The sequence below is a fragment of the Pocillopora verrucosa genome, chromosome 4 (genome assembly GCF_036669915.1).
Source record: "Pocillopora verrucosa isolate sample1 chromosome 4, ASM3666991v2, whole genome shotgun sequence".
NCBI lineage: Eukaryota > Metazoa > Cnidaria > Anthozoa > Scleractinia > Pocilloporidae > Pocillopora > Pocillopora verrucosa.
The window spans coordinates 31,307,427-31,331,964 of NC_089315.1; the positions used below are offsets into that span (position 1 = coordinate 31,307,427).

A 24,538-nucleotide genomic window follows, 5' to 3' on the forward strand; every position below is an offset into this window, starting at 1 on the left:
TTCGTGCCTAGAAACTCTTTTTGCGTTAAAATAAAGAAATCATCGAGCGCATGTCTTTAATTTCTTTTTCTTTGACTAGACTAGACTGTCACTTTACTAATAATAGAAGGAAATATCCTGCAGATATACTGTGAACTCCGTTCCTCATCTTGCAAAAAGTGGTTTCAGGTCTCTCTCTTTTTCTACTTATCATTCTGGTTTGTTAGTTTGTATCTCAATCTCCAGAGGATATTGGAATCTTTGTTATTCGGGTGCACTGAAACTTTGGGGTGGAATGGTTTGATTAAAGTTCTAGGGTGGAGTAGAGTTATTACGTAATATTGGTCAGCGCGATGCACAACGGGCGCATAGGGATTCAAAGTTGGTACTATACCACAACACCACCGCGGTTAGTTCCATCTTTCAGATCAACATGTGCGTCGATGAGGTTGGCGATGCAACTGTTTCATGTTATGTAGATCATTCCTGCAAATTGTTTTGCTTTTAAAGATGGGTAAATTGAATGTATCTATGCTGCGATACCTCTCGTCTGAGGAATTCAGAGTTCTTACAGCGGTAAGGAAAGATAACTTTCCACGTTTATCCTAAACATAGTCTATTTGACAAAATGTTTGTATTTCAAAGAAAGAAATGTTGACATTAGAAAAAACGATCCAGTTATTAAAATAAATCAGTGATTCTAGCATGCCTTTATTTAGGTACTGTAAGATTCTTGGGTTTATAATCATACAGGAATCACTAGAGAACATTTTTATCAAAAAGTGAAGTGTTAGTCTGTAATAGTATTATCGTGACATCCGTGTACATTTCAACTTTGCTAAGCTGTAGATGTCTATGGTCTCTTGCAGTCGTCTTTAAGTTTGTTTTAATGGGTCAATAAGCAATATTATCGCAGGCACATCTTTGTCGTATTTTTTTTAACCAGTGGTCCTGCTGTATGCTGATCTGTTTAAGGCATTTTTTTGGCAAGAATGCACGAACACATTCTCTTTCCTCTTATTTTAGGTTGAAATGGGTATGAAGAATCATGAATTGGTACCTACCCCTCTTGTAGCTTCAATTGCTGACCTAAAACACGGAGGCTCCCACAAAATTCTACGTGAACTCACCAAACATAAATTGGTTTGTTATGAAAAGTCTGGCCGTGGTAAGACGAAATAAAAATGTCTGTGGGAGATATTTGAATTAAAAAAGTGAGCGGATAGAAGTTGCGTAAATGGTGCATCAAATCGATAGGAAGTCTGGAGAGAACTACTTTTAATATTTGATTGTTTGAGTTCTGTCAATTGAAGGTAAAGATGTAATTGTTTCATTTCATACTCCTCAGTGCTGAAGGGATAAGAAGCAAACATGAAATTGGACATTTACTGAACAATCAAAACTGTCCTGTTTATATATTTAAGCTTAACACCCATTCATATTAATTATCTTATTTGGCAAAAGGAAGTGTCTTCCAACAAGTTTTGTCTTGAGAAAGTAACTTATTATTAGTATGTATCAGTAATGGTCTCATTTGTGTTAGAATTACTGTTTAACTTACTAATGCTAGTGCTTTTTATTTTCTGACAAAGTTGAAGGCTACAGACTTACATTCAGTGGATATGACTACCTTGCTCTGAAGGCTTTGACGACAAGAGGAAGTGTCCAATCAGTTGGCAATCAAATTGGTGTTGGAAAGGAGTCAGGTATTTAATGATACTTCTTTTCTTCATATTACACCAAAATTCAAGTTGCCAAAAGGGGTTAGCAAATAAACTACTTTTTCCTCACTCAATTTTACTGTATTTCTTTGATTAAGTGCTTCCTACTGACAGATGCCACCCAGAATGAACAATGAACTAAGCTTAATCATGGGGTTATTATAAGTACTTCAGTGTTTTCATCATTTTAGTATACCTTTATCACTTTTGTTTAAAATCTTGAATGCTTCTACTTAATTGAAGCATATAAGTCAGAAAAAATTAATTTTTGTCAGACAAGAAAATTAGAATTCACTTCCTAATATGGAATTTGTTCTGTTGAATCTTCATTTAATCCAAAATGATCGAACTGTTATATCATAATAGGTTTTGTAGACAACAAGTGTGCAATTGCAATTTTTTGGTATCAGACCCTATGGAAATGGGGATGCCATAACTTACAAACAGTCCAAATACTTAAGATGGCTGATCATAGCTACATTGAGGAAAGGGTACCTTGGTTGAACAACTACTACCTTACTTTTGTAACTTTTACAACTCCATGCCAGAAAACTCAAAGTCAATGGCAATTGCAGGTTTTTTGTGCAATTTTGTCACCTTCAAGCTGTCTTCAATCTACAGGGGATTGAAATGTGTAAATTTACCCAGAAGTTAATTTTTTGTAAGGCAGTTAAATATTTTTTTAGTGGGTTAGGGTTACATAGTATACATATAGGTTTGTGAGATTCATTTTTTGTACAACTTATAAATATACATTTGGTCTTCTGTTATTTGTAGATATTTTTATCATTGCTGATGAAGAAGAGAACCAGCATGCTCTCAAATTACACAGGTTTGTGTGGAGATGATACATAGTTTGGTTCCGCTCTGCAAGTCTTTTTTTAAGCAATGAGGTTGACTGAGATATGCAAAACTATTTTGACTCACTGGTATTGGACAGGCTGACTGAATAAATGCTGTTGACAAGGCAAACCAAGATGGCACGGTTTAGTGGATTCCCTCAGAATGTGGTGAAATTTATATTGGCAAAACTTAAAAACCTATGTAGCGCAGAATCAGGGAGCATGACAGAGACATTTGCCTCTTGGAGACCCAGACCATGGCTGCTTCAGAAGAAGCCCACAACAATGGACACTAATTACTCAGGAACAAAGTAAAGTTTAATGATTGTGATCCTCCTTGTTTAACTTAATGGTGAAAGAGGCAAGCTACACTGGACTTAACCCCAACAATATCAGCACAGACAGAAGAATGTATGCCAATAGTCAAGAGACACATCTAAAGAAGAGCTGTTGTTCAGCAGACCCTTGAAGGAACATTTCCTAGAAATTGGTCAATCAAAGCTGCTGAATACCAGTCAATTAAAGCCAAAAATAATGGCCATAGGGTGACACATATAAAGTAAACCTCGTTGGCTGAAAAACACCAGCAGTATGTGGATCAGTCGCTGAAATGTCATGTTCTTGTTAGAAAGGACAACTACAGGAGACAAACAATGAGTTTGTTACCCATGAACTTTTTGAACTATCGTTCTTGTCCACAATCACTGTTGCATTTTTTTATCACATACACTTTTGGCTTTGTGTTGTTGATAACTGTTCATGCCACAGAGCTCAGATTAGCAGCAGCTTCTTCCCTACAGTTCTGTCTATTTAGTAACAATCAGAAAATGATGTTGGGTTCAAATGTAACATTATTATAGCCTATAAAAAGGGAATTAATAAACACTCTTTTTATTTTACTTAATATTTCATTTTCATTTATCACTTAACTTCATTAATAGACTTGGACGAACATCTTTTCGCAAGCTCAAGCAGAAGCGGGACTACTTGAAACATCGTAAAAATGTCTCATGGCTTTATCTGTCACGTTTAGCTGCCGTCAAAGAATATGCTTACATGAAGGTACTGTGAGAATATATCTTTTTAATTTTTCATATAGAGTTGATAGATTGTTTATTCCTTTCCAAAAAAAAGAGCAGCTGGAGAACTAACCAATACTTTTCATTTGGAGTTATTTAGGTCAGATAATTTGCTTAGCTATTGTGAAAACAAATCTGGAACCAATTTGATCTGTGAAAATGTTGTATTCATGTTCATTTGTGTTCTATTATTAGGCCCTTCATGACAATGGATATCCTGTTCCAAGACCAATTGATTTTAATCGTCATGCTGTAGTTATGGAACTTGTTGATGGACACCCACTGTGAGTTGTAGTTTTTAAACTTGCTGTGAGTCAAGTTCAGTCCTGTCCTTAACTGTAGTTTTTGTGTAACTCTGGTTATTCCTTCCTGTGAAATAACCTACAAATGAGTGTGTCCTTACTTTCTGGAATTTCAAAATGGGGATAGGCTCTCTGTATTTTGTTTACAGCTGCTTAAGATGTGCAGTTTTGAATGTCAGGGGGTAGCATACACTGTATTATCTTGTGATGATATCCCAGATTACTTTACCTTCCTCAGGTGTCAAGTTCATGATGTTTCTGATCCGTCAGAGTTATACAGTGACTTAATGGAGTTGATTGTACGACTTGGAAGCTTTGGTCTGATTCACTGTGATTTTAATGAATTCAACTTAATCATCAATGACAGAGACCAAGTAACAGTTATTGATTTTCCACAGATGGTGTCAATATCCCATCCAAATGCACAGTGGTAAGCCATTTCACAGTTTTGTGCATATAAACACACACAAAACCCACAATTCCTCCATTTGCTCTGACAAAGGGCTGACGCTTGAAATGTTAGCTTTAAAACTCTTAACTGTGGCCAGTTTACAGTATCAGCTCAGTTGATAATATCAAATTGCCTTGTTATACTCTCCCACAGATGCAGCACCATAGTTTCTTTAGTAAGTAAGGTTGTAAAGGGCTAGGTTAAAAAAAAAGGTCGCCAAAATCTTAGCGTTACCTAATAAATTATTAATTATTAATTTTGAAATGAAAGTACTTCAGATCATTCTTATTCTTGAATGTCACCAATAATTGATTTTATTAATTTGTCTCTTTGGGAAACCACCCTCAGTCAAGCACTCAGATAAAGCTAAATTATTTGCTAGTTAGGTATCATTGTGTTTTAGTGTATGAGGCTATGATGATGTACCCACTGGTATTCTCTTGTCATCATTTTGGTTTTGGTGAAATGACAGGCAAATGAAAAGCTTTATGTACATAAATTGTAAATCAAACTCAAGAGTTTGTTAACAGGGATTGCATGTTTCCTGACTTTTATCAACTGGTGATTAATTATAAAAACCTTTGTGCTGTGTAATAATAATAAAATGTAAGGTGAAGGATGATGAAAAATAATCAAGAGATAAAAAATAAAAGAAATTTGCATAGTATAGAGTAACGACAAAGCATTACAAACTTCATTTAGTCTTTTTTTCTTCCTTGTTCAAGGTATTTTGACAGAGATGTACAGTGCATTAGAGATTTCTTTTTTCGGAGATTTTCTTATTCAAGTGAACTCTATCCTCAGTTTGCTGACATAAAGTAAGTTAAAAAAGTTGAGCTAGAATGTTATGAGAAGAGTTAAATGAACAGTGACTCACTTGGAATAATGCTGAGCTTCTCTGGAAGACTGTTGTGTGCTATTTATAGTAAGTTTTCAATATTTCATTAGGTTCTAACTTTCTCCCCACAGACGACTCCATAACTTGGATGTTGAAGTGGAAGCCAGTGGTTTTACAAGAGACATGTCTGATTCATTTGATGAGGTATGTCATAACACCACCCAATGCTGGATGGGGGTGAAGGGGAAGGGGGGGGGGGGAGTAGGCTCTCACGAAAACTTTTTCTTACTTTTAAGGTGGCTGGATGTAATACTTAAGGTGTATTAGATAGCACTCTTATTGGACTGAGGAAGATGTTAGGGAAAGGTATTATTTCTAGTATTAGATAGCACTCCTATAGACTGAGGAAGATGTCTGGGAAACGTATTATTTCTTTCTAATGTCATTAGATGGAAAAGCTGATTGATTTGTTCGATATGCGACGAGGCTTTGCACACTGCTTTTCACGAATTTAAGGAAACTCTCAAGCACGTTTTCCAACAAGTTCAAGCGTAGTCATATTTAGAATAAATAAACAGGGATACGTTTCCTCCCTGACGATTCGCATTTACAATGGGAACACCAATACTTTATATTCAGACACAGAACCTCTATATAACACAGGCTACAGCTGACTTCAACGCTTGTGAGGGTGGCAGCGTTAGGAAAGCAGATAATGAAGAGAAAAATACATCAGATGAACAAGACGAAAGTGACAACGATGACATAGCTGAGCAAAGCTTGGAAGGTTGGTGGGATCTATAGTCAATGCAGGTGTGAAAGTAGGTTGGAAGGGCATTTGTATGTGTTACCTTCGAAATAGTGCCTTAAAATAAATCACATGTAAAATGTCCAACAGTTGGTAGCAAACGTGCCTACTTATCACAATATATTGAATGCCTTTCATTTCCCTTTTTTCTACTTTAAGATAACTCAGTGGAAACTCGAGGACCCGAACATGACCTCTCCAACGAGCAAGACTCGAAAACGAGCAAAGAAATCCCAGAAAAAGAACAAAGCGAGGACTGGGATTTAAAAGAGCTGAGTAATCAAAACAAACTATATTGGCCTTACCGTGATACAAAGAGTCACGTGGTGGGCAATAGCCCGGATGATGATGCTAGCAACCAATCGAAACCCTTGACTGCGTCACCAATAGATTCCAAAGAAATAAGAACCAGAGTAAAAAAGAGTTTAGAAAAGAAACAGAGAGAGATGCGGAGGAGAAAACGAGGCGAATCTTCGGCAGTTACTCGATCAAGGAGGGAAAATAGAGAAGCTGTCAATCATGGAGCACAGGCCTGGAATGACGGCTGGTGAGCTAGGTAACAAGAAGAAGACGAGTCTAGGATGAATTAGGTGAAGGACGTCGGCTGTTGATCCGCTTTGTTAAATGTAAACCCTTCTGCACAGAAACTGATAACTGGATTTTCAGAATATATTAAATATCATAGAGCGGGTCTTCTTAGATTAATATTTACATCAAACAAAATTACATGTACCGTTTAAATAGTTTACGAAATCAAATGTTTAGTGAAATCTATGTTCTTAGTCGTGAGATCGTACAGATGAAAATATATTAACTCTAAAAAAGTCTCTTTTTTCTTTGCACGATAACAAATATTACTAGTAGCAAGAAACTTTTCAAAGCGCGCGACTGGGACAATAAAATTGTAAATAGTTTTGACGTTCCAATCGGGCGTATTGACACATTACATTTTTTTCGATTTTGAATGTTTTAATAGTCCCTCATCAGCGAAGAAGGATGCATGGGTCACCATCAAGTGCTGTGTCTCTGTTTAACTGTTGAGAAACTTCATCTCGATCCGTAGGGAGCATGTGGAACGTAGAAATGACCGCTGGTCATTGGTAATGGGTAGACATAACACCCTTCCTTTCTGAAACCCAGTCAGGAGCTATTATGAAGTAGCCTCGATCTCTTGCGCTCGTGTTAGTGAAAAATGAATTTTCGTGTACGTAGTCGTAATCTTCAAAACTTGTGTGGTATGTAGGGTCCACTCGTGGCCTTAGTAAGTGTGTTAGGGTTGCTTCTCCTATACCACAGGATCCGTACCTGGAGACATGAAATTAAAACAAATCATTTAATTTGACAAATTACGAACTCTTGTAAACTTGTACATATTATGAACTGACAACGACATTGCGTAACAGAGACCTCTTATCTAGCATCAACCCATTTTGGACGTTGGTTTAATTCTCTTCATCGTTACTCTTTTTTGTTGTCTTGTAGCTAAAGTTTTGGTCTTATCATAGCGGTTATAACTTTACTCTTCCCTTCACACACTTCCAAAAAATTTGCGCAGAGTGTAACCACAGTCAAGGAGAACCAGGAAGGAATAGGGAATAACCAGGAAGGAATAGGGAATAACCAGGAAGGAATAGGGAATAACCAGGAAGGAATAGGGAATAACCAGGAAGGAATAGGGAATAACCAGGAAGGAATAGGGAATAACCAGGAAGGAATAGGGAATAACCAGGAAGGAATAGGGAATAACCAATGGCCCAAAGCATTAAACCTTTGCTTTGAAACAGGAAAAGTGCTTCCCGTCTTGTTGTCTGCAAAACATTACAAACTACTTAACAGAAGGCGTGCAACTTACTTGTTAAGGTGTTCCAATAATCTCTTCACTCTTAAATAATCACAAAATTCACACTTTCCTTCCCCGTGATTAAAGTGATGGGGGTGTGCATGTTCCACGACTTGATTTTGGGTTATCTCGGCAACTTTGCCTTCATTCCTGATGAGTAAGTCAAAATTTGATCAGTTGTAAGAAAAGTGCATACTCCGCTGAAATAATACCATGCGTGGACTGACAGGAATGAATGAGTGGAGGAGGGAAACTTGTAAAAGTTAGCACTCTTCCCAGATCCTTTACTTTCCATTCGATATTTTCTCACTTTTGTGTTAGTCAGGCAGAGTTGAAGATCACGAAAGACCGGCAGTGGTGATCCTACATTATCGTACTCAGAGCAGCTCGTCGGGTAAAAAAAGACATAGCGATCAAAACAAATCCAAAAATACTGACTTTACAACTCTCTATGGTCCGCCTTGCAACACTTTCTGAAGTTCAGCGAATAAAGAATTGTCATTTTCAGCTTCAGTGACACACTTACACACACTTTTCCTTTAGAAAGTCACTAACCTTACTGATCCAACAGATTTGGGACGCGGTGGAAGTGTGGGGCGTTCTGATACTCTTTTGGAGCGAGCACTTTTTGCCCGTTGTTGGAAATACAATTCCTTTGAAAATTGAGGTTTCGTAGTTTTCTCTGCGGCTCTAGGTGCACTCTGTTTCACTTGTACAACACTCGAGGACGCCTTGTTTAATGTATCTATGAAGTTGTGGACAACTGCTTTTTCTGGGAGGAAAAGAACAAACTAATTTAACCCAAAACAACTGGAGAACAACGGTGATCGGGAAATCATGGAAGAAAACATTCTCAAAGGAAAAGCATTAAAATTACCATATTCGGTTGAAGACCGTAACCAATTGTTAACACCAGGCAGAACAGGGCGCTCCATTTTCGCCTGAACGGAAAACAAATGTAAGTTCATTTAATTGGAAGACATAAGAGAGTACACCTCCCCCAGTGCGTTTGTACAAATAATCTTGTAATGTGCCCAGAATAGAATTTCTCTTCTTCACGCTGTGCCGGCGATCATTTCGCTAGAACCTTTTCTTCTCATTATTCTTTCAGTTCGCAAATTCTACTTCAGGAAACTGCTAAGTAGACATTTCTTTTGACCTCACTAACTAGATTAAGAAATGAAAATCAATTTTAGCAAAAGTACAGCTTCAAAACAAAAAGGGTGGAAAACGTCTGCTGCAATTCCTCACTCAAATAAGTTCTTACTCTGTTAATGTCATACCTCGCGTCTTTCAGGTCTACTGTGTAGCTCAACTTTCTGTCCAGCCACACCATAAAGGCGATCTGCCGATAAAATGGAAAATATCATTTCAATGAATATTACCCATACACAGGTGTGAAACCAACTTTCTATCCATTGTTCAAATACCTCTATTCCGTTTTGTGCTGGTCGCTTCTCCTCGCCATGCCTCCTCCACTAATTCTAGTGTTGGCTGAATAAATTTCTGTAACAATGCCCTTTCCGAGTGCGTGGCTAGGCAAGAAAAACAAATCTAAGAAAAAACAGTAAAAAACACAAGCCTAACGAAATCATAAATATGTATATATGGCAAGTGTAATTTGCTTTCATCCGATTTAATCATTTGTTTTTTCATTGCTCATGCTCGATTCAGTTCTTACTCGCCGTTTTAACACCTCTCGTGTGCTAAAAGCCCAGCTGTCAAAGTCCTTTAGTGTCTCAAGTTTACTTTGGCGACAACTAGCGAAGAGATATTTTCAAAATAATCTGCGCGTGTTTACTTTTTTCCTCTCAGGATTCATTCAGTGAAATTCCTTGGTCTCTCAGAATTAAGACCAAAAAAGAGTAATTAAGGTCATATTTTCCCTTGCCCTCTTGAAATTATCGTTTGAATAAACATTTTGGATCACTCAAATAAACAGTAAGATACATCGGCTTCACAACTTGGTGCGTCTGATGGATTAGAAGCTTTCGGCTAATATCTGTATTGTCTAAAGTATGCGCTTTTACATGAAAACTATGGATTGTACCAAAAAAATCTCGCTGGCTTCTTTGTGTGACCTTCCTACTTGAATTTTCGTGATTCAGATGCGTTCTGTAACAACATATTGGCAACTCATTAAAGAAATTTGCGTCATGAAATGTACGGACAGTGGTAGACACGGCATTATCCAGTTCTGAAAATTAATTAAAGTACCTGCCGATCTTGAGTCGTCGGGTGTTTTTATGTCAACATCTGATCGAAAATTCCGCATTTGGTGTGAGCTTACAGTGGACAAGGCTCTCTCGAAATCTTCTTTAAAATTGAGGTAATTGCCGGTCTGATGCGCTCGCATCGTCTTTCTGTCGGGTTTCTGAGGGGAAAAAGATTCGTGTTATAATCATTCATTACTATTTAAACTGATGAAAATCATTTTGCTTAGTAAACAGTGAAATTCGACCGACAGAGAAACATAGTATAATGGTGACTTTGCTTTAATACTGCGGAAAAGCCGGGATCCTGAAAGGAGGTCATGCGAATTTATATGGCGCAAATATTAAGTTCTACATGACTCGGCTTAACTGGGAGATCAAGCGAGTATATTAGGACGGCGAACCTTTGGTACCGGTGGATGATGTTTGCTGCTTGGAAATCCGCGAGCCTTTTGAAGATGAAGTTGAAAGCCAGGTCTCTTGCTAGAATAATCAGTAGTGTAGATTGACTTTCCCATCGTGTGTTTCTCCGGTAGCAAATTCGGAGGCAATTGTACCCACTGTGGCATTTTTAGCGACAAAATGCACTTTAAAGGTGGCTAGATGAAATCTGTTCGCCGTTACTGTAATGAAGGAAAGTCTTTTGTATCGACATCCACGAGAAATCGACACAAGTCAGCTCTTAAGACAAACCGTAAGTCGTAAACTAAAGCAGTCGTCATGGGGAATTCGCTACTTGTCCTCTGATTGGCTGTCTTAACAATAACCATACCAAGCATTAAGTAATTAGTCACTTATGTTTTAATTGTATTCGATGTGGCTTTAGGTTTTAAAATTTTAAGAGCGCCTTATTTCTCGTTAGAAGTGTCTATATTGGATTTAGGGAATGCTGAAAAATGAAACAATAATTTTACAAGCTTCGACCCGGCCATTATCTTCTGCAGAATTTGCCACATGGAATATTTTTTCTTATGTGTAAAACTGATGCAAACCCGCTGCTATACAATCGGTGTTCCTATGTATTCTAAATAATTACTCCGGAGAAAGTCTGTTTTACTGCGTGACACCTGCGCGTAAACGGTTACGTTTCCTGTCTTGCCGTGGTTCTGATCGTTGGAGTACATCAGCAGTCTATTGACTTGTAAAACATCTGTTGACCGTCACGCTACATGAGCTTAGGTCAATTTATAGTCGGCCTTATCGATAACGGGAGAGCAAACACGGCCCGCACTCAAACGAGGATAATGTTTAACATTTACCATTGCAGTTATCTTTACACTGTGGTTTTTAAGGACTTTTAAGGTAATATGGACGAACCCTTCATATTTGTCAGGCTTAGTAATGTTATAGACTTAGGAGAGACAGTGGTGTAGCCTGAGTACTATTTTTTGATGTGTCTTTTTTACTGTTGAAATTTTGGCTGTAAAAAAAAAACGTTTTCCACTTTTTATGTTTATTTTTGTTTTTAACAAGTGCCCCGGGAGTAAGTCCCTATGTGACAGGAAAGAGTAAAGCTCAGCGGAAATCCAATACATTTACAATCACTAATGAGGGACTTTTAAATAAGGAAGTACACAATACACAGCTGGCTTAGCACACTTAGTGCTCCTAAAAACTACCACCCTAAGCCGACAGTTGTTTCCATTCGCAAATTATAAATGGTTAATCTTCAAAGGAAATTATACGGTAACGAATCGGGTTGCGGCTTTCGGCTTGCGGCTCATAGAGAATAAAGTATTATCAAAACACTCCAAAGACAGCGAAAAAACCTTGAAAAGGCAGTTAAAATGTAAAACACACAGCTATGTATACATTTCGAAGAGAACTGGGCCAGTTTCCCTGTGGAAAATGTTTATTTTGTAATGATTTGTTTGTATCGTACAAAAGGGCAGGCGGGACTTTCCATTACTATTGTTCATGGTGGGCTGAGCTGGGTTCAGTTTCCGGTGGCCTCACCACGCAGGCGTTCTTCTATAATTTCCGGAATTTCCCGGAAAGCTTGAAGGACCTTGTTCCGTAAAGCCAGTAACTGAGAGGTCGTCCTATAAACTGGCCGAAAACGTTTGCTTTAGTCAGAAATAACTTTTCCTGATATGTTAGAACATGGAGGAATTACACAGGAAAGTCTTAAGAAAGTTTCGGCTTCGCATCTCGCGAAATATTGATGCAAGGAGAATAACAGAAGTACTGTTTACCAAAGAAATTTTGGACGAAGCAAGCAAAGAATTCATTCTTGCTCAAACTACAAGTGAGGGGAAGGCATTTTGCCTCTTGGATGAGCTTTCTCGAAGTGGTCCTGATGCTTTTGAATCGTTTTTGAATGCTCTTCATGGCTCCGGCCGTAGTTTCTTGGCGAACGAGATCAATTTCCATCTGTCAGGTATGAAGATATTTTGATTCTACACGAGCATAAAATATTCATGTACATTTTTCGCCTAAGACACAAATAGAAGGTGAACAAATTGATTTATAAATCTATGTAACTTATTTGTTTATATGGCAATCACAATTATCACCAGTATGCTTAAATATTTGATTATTTAATTGATCAAACTTTTCTCTTACGCCTTCATGTGTTAATAGCTCAAAACGTAACAGTAAACGTACTCTTGACATTGGAAATCGGCCAGCTGATAAACCATGAATGAAAAGCTGACGTGCAACTGCAGACTCAGTTATTTATTTGAAAGCACATGTTCGTAAAGAATGGTTACCTTCTTCTATCTGTTTTGGAAATATTTCCAACCATTTTTGGTAGAGACACACAGCTGTACAAGGGAAGGTGGCTCCTCAAAAGGAGCCGTCGACAACAACAATCCCATTTATTTCTTTCTCAGGACATGATCCTGCAATCAGAGTGGCCTTTAACGCGGTCCGGATTTTCCTTTCTCTCCACGGGCACTGTAACGCTTTCGTGAGTCGCCGAGAAGACATGCCTAGCTTCGTTGCCGGGTAAGTACTAAAACATGGAAAAACCTAAAACCACCTACAACCACCTCAAAAACATCTTCAGCCACTCGATACTATCTAAAACCATCTAAAACAAGGCATAAATGTCTAAAATAAGGCGAGACGACAATATGTCACGTAGGTGGTTTTAGGTGGTTCCATGTTTTAGTACTTACCTTCGTTGCCGTTTTTTACAACTATATTTTGCTTTGCCGACTGTGCAGTATTTTCAGGCAAATTATTTTTAAGCAAATCAAGCCGATGGATAACTTGTTGGTCCACACTCTTTTTTCTCTCAAATCACTTTGGTTGCCAGAAAACACTTGTTTCCAAAACGAATTTGTGATAGCATATGTGTCGATAAATGAGTTAGCACGTGGCTTTAAAGAAGTCTTCAATTAACTGTACTCCTTCACAAAAAGTAGCTCAGAGAGTGAAAACTTTGAGATACTTGTTTTCAATGGAATAAATCGGTGGAACTTTTATTCCTTTAATATCTGAATTCTTTTAAATAATGTTTTTGTTGTAAAACGGTGAGTAAAGTTTTCAGTCTTAATACAAAGACGCTTTCGGTAACTTTCGGTGTTCAATTTAGCTATTTGTACCGTAAATTTCACAACAAGAACCGAAGGAATTCTACAAGAAAAACCGTACTAAATTCTTCTTGGGTCTAATAAAGGTGTCTCATTTTATTTTAGTGTTATGGTTAAAAAAGGCCAGATTTACACGCGTCAATGCAGCAAACAAATGAGCAAATGCCCACGAGTTCAAAACTTGTCAATAAATTTACTTGCAATTACTTTCCTAGCCATTTACTGACTGAACAAAGATATTCTTCCACAATAATATCGATGGAAGTGTATGATACTTTCCGTGAGATCATTGAATGTTTTGAAGAAAAACTTGTCGTGACAGTTTGTTTGCTAAACTAGTACCATTTTTTTTTCAAAAGTGTACAAAGTTTGTTTGGAAGCCTTCTAAATCATCTTTATCTGCTACATAAATAAACATTTTCAGTGAAGCCTCTTTCTATAATTTGCATTATCTCTATTTTTACTGCCATTTACTTGCTTGAAAATTGCTCAGTGTAAAGAAGATCTTGCTGTAATTACAGCCCTAAATCATTTGGGTTCTTTTGGCAATTATGTCTAGTTCCAGAAAATGTTCATGCCCTTCACCCATTGCAGAGGGGATTTCCTTTAAAAAAAAAATTTGAGAAGGCCAGTTTTGTTGGAAATCTAGCCCAGAAATTGCTGGTTGCTCACTTGAAATATATTTCACATTGGGAAAAAGTACCTTTCATAATTAATATTCTAAAGTTCTCTTGGTAGCCAGTTCATTGAAATTTTCAAATGCAGTTCTGTTAGTGCTGGTGTCAATGAATGTATTTGTCACTGGTCTTAATTGATAAAAGTGATGTGGTTTGACCAAATGGCATTTTTATGAGGCAGATTTAATCAAATATTTTCTTGTTAAAAAGTTTTTCATATTTGATAGGGAGTATATCTGGAGATTTTCAAGGAGGAGGGGTTTATACTTATCTTGAAAAAGACTTAATTCAAAAGGGAGGAATGTGGCTAGGTATTACCACATATTTACTCATAATGCACTGAATGATGCAATTACTGAGTTGTAGTGGTCACTAAAAATATTTTAATTTTTTTTATTTGCAGGTGTACAGCCCAGTGAGGGTAATGAATGGAGACCAAGATCTATTGGCCTTCCCAGAAAGGTTCCTAATTTTGTTGGAAGGATGGATATTTGTGAAGAAATCACAGGGTTGTTGACCACAGATGAGGATGACATAACTTGCCTTGTCACTGTTGTTGCCCCTCCAGGATTTGGAAAAACTGCACTTGCCAAAACTGTCGGAAACATGATACTGAGTCAAGGAAAAAAAGATGTGATATACATGTGCCTCAGATCAGTGTCATCTCTTGCATGTGCAGCGGAATACTTGCTAAAGGAAGCAGTTGGTTCTCATGCTGATCAGAAAGATGCAGTTTCACAGCTGAAAAGGTATTTAACTTCCCTGCGAAATCCAACAGTGCTGATTCTGGATAATGCTGAAGACTTGCAAGCTGAAGATGAGTCAAACTTTTATAAACTTTTGGAGAATATTGGTGTCCATGCCAAGAATCTTGTCACACTTATCACGAGCAGGACCCCTATCTCAACATTAGATCTCTGGTCTTTTGCCACCAAACATTATCCCCTAAGACCACTAGCTAATGAAGACTCATTGCTCTTTCTCAAGAACTGTGTGCCCGACATCTCACGTCAAAGTGCAAAGGAATTTGCTACTGCTTGTCGTGGTATTCCCCTGCTACTGAACATAACAGCATCATTTTTAAAAAAAAAGGCAGTTAACCCTAGTGATCTCCACAGAAAGCTACAAAACTGTCCTCACAGTTTTCTGAAAGGAAAGAGCCAAAAAATTCAAGAGTTAAATTCCCATCTTAAAGTATTTTACAACAATTTACAACCTGAAATGAAGAAAGTACTTGGTTTTTTGGCTTCCTTCCCAAGATCATTTACCAAAGAGGAAGCAAAAGACGTGTTGTTCCCAACTGAGGATTTCCTAGATTTCCAGTACATGCTCGACAATCTTGAGCAACATTCACTCTTACAGCTAGATGAAGTCAACAATCATCTATACTATAGCTTGCATCCTCTTGTACAAGCATTTTGCAAGTCATCACAGGAAGAGACCTGCATGGAATATAACACAGCCATTAAACTTTTTTCAAGGCATTACCTTACACTTCTGCAAGATCTGAGTGATGACTTTATTGGTACAAATGGTAAAGTTGCCATTGACAAATATCACATCAGCAAAACTAACATCATTCATGCGCTTGTAGCATCAGTTGAAGAAGGGGATGATCAGTTAAAGCGTGATGGACTGACCATCTCTACCAATGCTGTGAACTTCTTGGCAAAAGTCTTAAACATAGGTGAATTTATGTCTGTGTATTCACAGTGTTCTCAGGCAGCTGTGAAACTGAATGACAAAATCCTTCTCAGTGAGTGTCTTGTTTCCATTGGATTTAAACAGCTGTGTTACTATGGCTACAAGGATGCATTCCGCACATCTGCAAAAGAAAGCCTCCAGCAAGCACATGAACTTCAAAGTGAACTTTCGATTTCTGGTACAGAATGTGAGGGACACTGTAAGTGCAAGCTGGGTCTTTGCACTTTCATTTCTGGGGACAAAAAGAAAGGCATCTCACTCATAGCACAAGGCATTGCTATACGGAAGAGGAGGGTATGCTCTGATGGATCTGGTAAAGTGGAACGCATGCTTCTTGCTGGTGGCTTCTGTGATTTAGCTAGTAAGTGTTGAGAATTAACAACTGAGCTCTTTGCACTTCAATGTTGAATGATTTTAATTTAAAAAAATTAAAATACAGCTTTTTTTAAGTGGTAAGTAATGCACCCATATCTTCCATAACCTGGCAATAACTTTTTGTTGTTCATCTTTATTCTTGTAGTGGCCATGTTTGTCAGTGGAAATTTGAGAGCTGCTGTCAACATCTGGACAAACATCTGTCTGGTCAGATACAGAGAGCTACTGGGGCAACACCCCTTCACAGCCTCCTTATTACATTACCTTGGAGATGCTTATCAGTGTCTTGGTGATCTTAAGCGTGCAGTAGCGTTCAAGAGAGAGTCCCTTGAAATGAGGAAATACCTTTTAGGTATGTATTCTCAAATCAGAGGTCTTTAAACAACCTTCCTTACGACCGGATGTGAGAAATATGCAATAGGACTTTGCATTTCTAATACTGAGTGAGTTTTTAGAGTTATAACAAATGTGACAAGACAGTGCAGAGGGTTTTAGTTACTCCTAAAAGTTGTGCCTGTCCATTGTCATTATAGATTGGATTCAGTATTGGTAAATGTCTGCTAGTTGTTGAAACCGCAGAAAACACAATAAGTAACGTGAAATGTGACGTGAATATCCAACTTGCTGTTTAATACTTTTAATTAGTGAATTGAGTAATACACTAAGGCTGTGTGATAGAAGCTCTGAAAGAGTTATATCATACTCTTCAGGCATATATTACAAAGACCTGGTCATGGCTCAAACTCAAACCAACATGCTAGCCAATAAGCCGACACTCCTTGTAATGACCACATTCCATTTTCAAATCCTGATAAACTACCACTTACATTTTCAGCTGGAGGTTTTCCCACAATTTATGTTGGAAGTTTTCTTAGTCCTGATTTTGTTTTGTATATTTTAGGTGACAATCATTTGGACACTGCCAGAGCTTACTATGGTTTGGGATGTGCTCTTGGAGCCCTTGGTTCAATTGAAGAAGCATTAGAAAACATAAAAAAAGCTCGTGAAATTCAAATACGTTTTGCGGCGTCTGAGCAAGATATCAACAAGACAAATCAAGAAATGAACCGTTTGAGAGGAAGAGTTACAATGGACTTTCCATGTTTCAAAGTGGAACAAATGTATATTTAAAGTGATAGTGATATAACGCAGTTCAGCCATGAATAGACTGAATAGTACTCATTTGTGAACAACCACATCCATGTACACGAATTTACTCCAGATTTCAGATCTCTATGTGGAGAGACCACACCCACAATAGCGCAATAGGGAGAAAGAACATTGTCTTAATGCAACCATCTTTTTTTCCCTGGTGTCCAGTAATTTTGTTAACAAATGGTTGTATGGTTAATTGTTTTTAAAAAACAATTTTGCCCATTCAATCTTAAGTTGACGTAGTTGCATGTGTTTCAGCTATAAAACACAATACATAATTCAAGATGTTGACTATTCAGTGGTCAAAATACATTTAACAACATCATATAAATTGCGTTCATATCATAAACCAATAGCCGCCCTACTGACCGGCACGTTCTTGAACTTGTTGAAGGACACTGGAAACTTAGGGAACAGAAAGTTAATCAAGAGTAAAACATCCAACAGCAAATACTAAATAGATAGGCAAATATATTCTTGTACTCCATAGGATGTATTGTGCAGACTATACATTTTATCCCGGCTTACAACAAAGTTAAGGATATGTATTTTGTGTCATTGCTGTTTAAATCTCAAAACACACTGGAAGGTTATTCTATCTCTAAACGATACAGTGCGACATTTTTAAAGTCCTCTCTATATTACGGTCACAACGTCAAATATCTCGTTGCTTGAAGATGATTCATCTTGAATTTCTCTTGATTTTAAAGAACATATCGTTTCGAGTTCGCCATTTCTTTTAAGTCCATTGTGCGTGTGTTTGAAGTCGTCACGGCGATTTTGTGACGAGCTTTCTGAAATGATCTTAAACTCTCTTAGGATGGAACCTCTAAAGCAGCAACAGAAATACGACAGATATCTGATGTAGCCACGACGAAACTGTTTAGTGATGCTTCCATAAACAAGAGGATTCAGGCAACTGTGAAACACTGTAAGAACAAGGGAAAATTTAAAAACCACCTTGATGGCAATCGCTTTTTGTTCTTTGTCACCAAAATCCAACAACATCCATCCCACTTGACTGGGTAGCATACACACAGCAAATATCATTACGATTATTGCCAGAGTTTTAGTTACTTTAAAGTTTTCTCGCCGTCTTGCCTGGTTCTCCGGGCTTTTGGCAGCCCTGGCATTCCGGAAACTACGAGAACATGAGCGGTTCAGATCTAAACCTATTCTGATATATGCTATTGCGATGATCACCAGTGGAAGGATGTACTGAAGAACAAAGAGTGCAGCTGTATATGCTCGCCTGTGACTCAGACTCGGCCATTTTTCAAGACATTCGAATGGTGGGTAAGGTGTGGTGACAATCATCAATGGAAGAACATTTGCAAATGACATGATCCACAGCACTATTACCCATAAAACAGCAGACCTGTGGCGAATTTCCTGTTTGAAGGGATGTAAGATCACGTGACACCGATGGATGGCCATTGAGGTGAGGGTGTAGACACTGACGAAGAACGATGCTGTCATGAGAGGACGAATAAAATGGCAGAAAAATACCGTGACACGAATAGTGTCAAACATATTGTAGATATGCAGCGGGAGAAAGAAGATAAGCATCAAGTCCGACACAGCTAAATTCATGATGAACAAATCGTTGACAGTTTTCTTTGCTCTCTTGGCAATGATTACGATTAGCACCAGAAGGTTTCCGATAAGTCCAATAACAAAAGTGGCGATGTAAAAACCCAAGCGCACATTTCTTTCCGTAGGGCTTTGTGTAAGTTGAGTTGAATTCGCAGACATTTTGTCTGCTAGACTCTCCTCTTAGTATTGTCGCTTTATATCGAAGATGAAACCAAATCAACGTTTGAATCAGAGACTATACACCTGTCTGCTCGCACTAAAGCAAGATGAACAGCTTTTCACTCTTGAAATCTTTCTTGTCTTCAAAATGTCATATCCCTGATCGTCCTACACTACCTGCAAAGATACCAATCTTTTTCATTATCTTTTCCTGTCTTTAAATACTATGGATATCACTGTCTTGATGTTTCAAAAACATAAACATTGCAAAAATGTAATAAATAAGAATTTTGATTACTTTATCGATGGGATGGAGGAAATGGACGATCAGGATGCATGCGTGTGATTTTTTAGAGTTATTTCTTTTTTTAATTATGATAGGTGATCATTATCATGATGGTATCAACATAAAAAGGAAACAATATCTATTTTCTATCTTAACGAGTTACTATGCCAACCGGACAACCCACTGTAAACATTCCTCAGTGTTTACTGCAGGTGCTGTTGGCTAAGAAATGAGGTAGGTCACCCACATTTTCCACAAATATTTCACAGAAAAAAAAAAAGAAAAGAGTAACAGGTTTTTGCGGTGGAGGGAATTTATAATCGAATTTTTTATTAACTCATGCAAGAAATTTTTTAATGAATTACTGCGGGAGGATTGAAACTTTTTCTAGTCTCTTGACTGGTGTTGATAAACAGAGTGCGAGTTGTTACAAACTGTAAACTTTTACTAACGTTGCCACTTAAATTCCATAAATCTGACTTGTCTAAGACCTGGCTTTTTCTTCAAGGAAATTCACCACTGACGAGTGACACAAAACTGAATAGTACTCAGAATGGGAGGAGGGTATTTGATCCCTGGATTGATGCTCACCGTGCATCATGGATACCAATCAGGCAACCTCTAAGGTTTCATTAATAAGACACCAGGTGCATCTCGTAATTTAACTTAGTATATAATTCTGAGCCCTATCTGTTTGCAATATCTAAACAAAATAATGATTGGAGCATGGTCCTTAATAAATAGTGAATTGTTGAATCTATTTCATATATTACATCACAGTTCTCTCATCCATCCTTACTTGATAAAAAAGGAAAGATTTTGTCCAGAAAAAATACGTTTACGAATACGTTATGAGCACTTCACTTTTATGGATCTATCTTTGACGTTAATTACGCTATCAAAGCAAATTTGGTGACAACAATTAGCCATCAACACCTAATCGTTTAAGATGTAAAGATGGAGGAAAATATTATGCTAGACTCGGCGGTCACCTTGTTAGGCGGTTGTAAATCGTTTAATTGCCCTCGTCTATACATTCTGTTTGTTTCAGCTCCAATGCACCATTTTGCATAAATAGTTGATTGTTATCTCAGGAGAATCTGTGACTTTTGGGGCAGCGTAACTTGGCGATCGAAACTGGCAAGCTTCATAACTCACCTGAGTAACTGTGATCATCGGAAGAAAATTTGTGATTGATGTCATTCACAAACTACGCCTAATTTGAATAACAAGTCTTTTTTTAACGCTATTCGCACCCAAAAAAATTAACAACTGTTTTCAAAAATAAACGGAAAGACAATTGTAGCCTGGCTTTAGTTATTTAATCGAGACACTTCTTTCAAGAAGTTTTGTTTGTGTAAAGTGCGCAAAGCACAGGAAACTTACAACAAAGATCCTGTTGATCATTACACGAGTTTCCGCCACCATTTTGCAATCGATCAGAAGAATTTTTTGCGAGGTATCTTGAGCATAGAATTACAAACCTACTTCAGATCCACAGTGAAGTTGACCATGATCGTGATAACGATGAGTTCGGTCAGTAAAATCAACATTATCCTACAATATCACTACTTATGATAATCACATTTTAATTTTTTCATACCAGCGATATTAATTATATAGTACTTCACTAAAAAGGGAATAAAATTTGACACTCTTTCATATCCTTAATACCATTTCTTTTTCCACACAAAACTTCCGGACTTTTGTCAAAAATATGACTAATAAATGTCTACAGCTTTTACTGCTCCTCAAAGATGACGGAAGCTTTCAATTGATAGCTTTTAAACAGCTTAGGAAGCACTGAATCTCATACTTGAACTTAAGCTTATCGATCGTGTTTTCCGTCCAAATGAAATTGCAGTATTATAAACTGTATCAAGGAAATACCAGTCACTCTTAAATTGTTTGTGTTGACAGCGCGGAAATTCGTGACCAGTGTTCCGGTTTTATTAAGATATTTCTCTTTCACTGATCACTTATTCATGCCAAAAGAAGTATTGATACGCATTGTTTATTAGTCTATGTCTTCACCACCTTACACAAATTCTGTAAGCCTCAGATTGGACATAAGATGACAAGGTTCATTCAAATCCGAAACGCTGTGTTGCAGCAGGTCAGTTTATGGTATAAAAGTCCAACAAAAGGAGAGAGTGACTCCCAAATTAGTATGCACACGTGAGCAGCTTTGCAGCCAAGCAGTAATCATGAATTATTGATGTATTCATCTCAACCCAGCTGCTTGCGTTTTCAGCATAATCCAGCCATCATGATGTTGCTGAGATGAAAAATGCAAACTTTCTTTGTTTCACTTTGAGCCTGAATTACCTGTTGTCTGACCTTAGGTCAGATAAACGATTGGAATGATAACTGGCAAAATATGAAAAATAATTAAATTGGCTCTCAGGTAGAATTTTGTAACAAACAGTCATTTAAATATCTATTTCGTAGCGACTGATATGTACACCGACCATTTAGGTTTATTACATTGAACACAGTTTTAGCCAACAGAAACTGAAGAACCACATTTGCTAAAAAATGCTTGTTCTCTCTTATAAATGAAATTTAACAGGCCAAACGAGTTTCATTCGTAAGAAAGAAATTACTCGAAAGAGGAACTCGTTAAGTTTTCAAACTCAACTTGTTCCTTTGAAGGGCTGAAGGCGGCAAAAAAGAGTACCTTGCGAGAGGAAGCTAACAGTTCTGACGATGAAAAGTCTTATCTATTCAAATGGCAGTTGGAATACTCTCATCCCGACCAGTTTAATGAAAGTTTACGCGCTGAGCTTTTTCAAACGCTTCTTCACTTTCAATCGATGGCGCCCTCTTTTAATTTTCATCTTGGATTTCATAACTTTCACATGCTGCGAAAAATCAACAAAATACTACAGAGAAACTGAGAAGTTGACGTTATTTAAAAAAAAAACGGGAAAAATCTTAATAATTGGAATAAACGTGTGTTTTCGTGTTATCTTCATCCTGACTGCGTTCGGACTTTAATCGTCGCTTTAAAAGTGAAGGGATGAAATAATAGGATCAGGTTAAAACAAGAATACGTTTCTTTCTACCTGTTTGTAATTAATATCTCCGTTTTCCCCAATGGTTAACTTAATCAAAAGCGTTTAAGCTTTTTATCCGTTTCATGCACAAATACTAAATAATTTACATGGTCGCAATGACTAAATCAGTCTTTTAAACTAGAAGTTTAGAACTTCTCTAAAACCTAAGGGGAGGTAGTAAGCGAAAGGTAGACGCAATTTCTTAATCCGAAATTAGGCAAATATTTGAATTTGTTAACGCATTGGGCTCTGTTCCCTGTTCAAAAAATAAATAAATAGGAACTAAGTAAAAAGATAAACCTTTCTACTACCTTTTTGTCGGCTCGAAAATCCACGCATATTTACATGCGAAAAACAAAAAGAAGTAAGATCCTTTTATTGACTTAAATACTTGATTCAAATTGTAGTACCCCGCATAAGATGAAAAAATAGTATTTATAGGTTATTATCAGCAATAAAAACTTACCTTTTAATTCTAAGAACGAAAAATTTTCCTGGGACCAAAATGAAGCAGCCATTTGCCGGCCATTATGGCAAATTCACTGTCCATATAAAGTGGTCACTCTCCATGGAATAGGTTGACTATTAACAAACAAATCATACATAGTTTCCTTTAAACATTACCTGAGAATTCTCTAATACAGCATTAAAGCCAGGAAAAACCAAATAGGAGTAACAGTAATACATCACTTATGTGTTTGTATTGAGAGCGCGAGCGGCATACATAAAAAGCCAAACCTATTCAGTAATGCTAATGTAATTAATTCAAATAAACGCATCATTGAAAACATTTCAAGAAGTTTTTGTTGACCTTTGTTTATAATTTGCTAACGAGCATTTTAAATCCAGAGCCACCAGTTTGCATCAAATTGAGTGAATTGTGGCTTCTGAATAAAGCTAACGACTTAAAAACGACGAGCGCAAAGACATCGTTGGCACCATGCGCGCGTCAGTAAACACAAAATATGACCTCAATTTTATTACCTCTACTTTGTGCCCAAAGTAGCGACAGTGCGGCACCGATCATCGTGTCAAGCTTCAAAAGCTAAATTCCTGATTATCAATTTTTATAACCACCTGTTATGTGAACTGGGCTTGGTATCAGAGATGCAATCATTATTCTGGCATTTTATCGAGAAAAAGTCGTATGAGTTATGTCTCTAATTTAATGGCATGGTCTTCAAGGAAAATACTCATTCTAACATTACGCTTTGGCGTGGCCTCACCATTTGCTGTTCGATGAAACAGTCGTATATTGTTCATGCATGCGCGTACGCAATGTTTACCTTTCTTTTTGTGGTTTCATGATCTATTGACATTTATCAGAGTAAATTATTTGGAAATAAAAAACGTTACAGCAAAAGATGAAAATATTATTACGATCTACATGAAAATATCTGACTTTTAGTCACATCCACTGCTGTTAAGATATATTTCTTTTATTTCGGGATGTTGATCTGAACAATTACTCTTTTCTTTTAGGCTTCTTCGACAATTTAGTCAAAGCATTCGCGTCGATCGACGCAACACTCCTGTAGCAACAAAATAAGTCACATCACTATATGGGGATCCATACCATTGGAATTGTTTAAAGGCAGTTAGCCGCAGAGTCTTTTCTCAAACAACTGAAAAGATTCAAGCGACCAGCGACCTTCCATAGTCATCATACACGCTAGAATCAAGTACAACTCTACCGCTGGTTAAAGTGCCTGCTCCTCGATGGTTTGCTAGCTGTTTTCAAGATAGCTTCGTCAGTTCTAGTCCCGGTCAGAGTTCAGTTCTGATTCTAGATGCAATTGCGATCACATGGACGGTTTAAATTGCCCACGTCATTTCACTTATGTTATCGCACAAGCATAGTGTAATCACAACGATCGCCTGTACGCTCAGTGATACTATCACTTGCAAAATA

At 37.4% G+C, this 24,538-nt stretch overlaps 4 protein-coding genes across 6 annotated transcripts; 2 read left to right on the top strand and 2 right to left on the bottom strand.

The window, feature by feature from the left end:
* The first annotated feature begins 383 nt into the window (after positions 1–383).
* On the top strand, positions 384–7,809 carry LOC131799344 (uncharacterized). 2 transcript variants are annotated; one of them, XM_059117061.2, is made up of 11 exons: positions 384–555; positions 1,006–1,147; positions 1,572–1,685; positions 2,478–2,532; positions 3,484–3,604; positions 3,817–3,905; positions 4,162–4,353; positions 5,100–5,192; positions 5,344–5,416; positions 5,852–5,999; positions 6,180–7,809. In XM_059117061.2, exons 1-11 carry the CDS (start codon positions 448–450, stop codon positions 6,569–6,571), a joined length of 1,527 nt encoding a protein of 508 aa, XP_058973044.1. In that variant the 5' UTR covers positions 384–447; the 3' UTR covers positions 6,572–7,809. The 2 variants fall into 2 exon arrangements, with proteins under 2 accessions (XP_058973044.1, XP_058973045.1); XM_059117062.2 differs by having other exon boundaries at positions 5,876–5,999.
* On the bottom strand, positions 7,115–10,760 carry LOC131799345 (uncharacterized). Of its 2 annotated transcripts, none has more exons than XM_059117064.2 (8): positions 10,487–10,760; positions 10,078–10,234; positions 9,291–9,395; positions 9,144–9,205; positions 8,738–8,801; positions 8,416–8,632; positions 7,873–8,010; positions 7,115–7,325 (listed from the first exon to the last, which is right to left on the bottom strand). In XM_059117064.2, exons 1-8 carry the CDS (start codon positions 10,640–10,642, stop codon positions 7,115–7,117), a joined length of 1,110 nt encoding a protein of 369 aa, XP_058973047.2. In that variant the 5' UTR covers positions 10,643–10,760. The 2 variants fall into 2 exon arrangements, with proteins under 2 accessions (XP_058973047.2, XP_058973046.2); XM_059117063.2 differs by having other exon boundaries at positions 10,478–10,760.
* A 1,310-nt stretch (positions 10,761–12,070) lies between these two features.
* On the top strand, positions 12,071–18,070 carry LOC131778323 (uncharacterized). Its single transcript, XM_059094741.2, has 4 exons — positions 12,071–12,453; positions 14,696–16,357; positions 16,517–16,723; positions 17,273–18,070. The coding sequence occupies exons 1-4, from the start codon at positions 12,177–12,179 to the stop codon at positions 17,500–17,502; spliced, it is 2,376 nt and encodes a 791-aa protein (XP_058950724.2). The 5' UTR covers positions 12,071–12,176; the 3' UTR covers positions 17,503–18,070.
* A 92-nt stretch (positions 18,071–18,162) lies between these two features.
* Positions 18,163–23,169, bottom strand: LOC131778314 (neuropeptide FF receptor 1). The gene is made up of 2 exons (XM_059094727.2): positions 23,093–23,169; positions 18,163–19,458 (listed from the first exon to the last, which is right to left on the bottom strand). Exon 2 carries the CDS (start codon positions 19,279–19,281, stop codon positions 18,163–18,165), a length of 1,119 nt encoding a protein of 372 aa, XP_058950710.1. The 5' UTR covers positions 19,282–19,458; positions 23,093–23,169.
* Between the last annotated feature and the right edge of the window lie 1,369 nt (positions 23,170–24,538).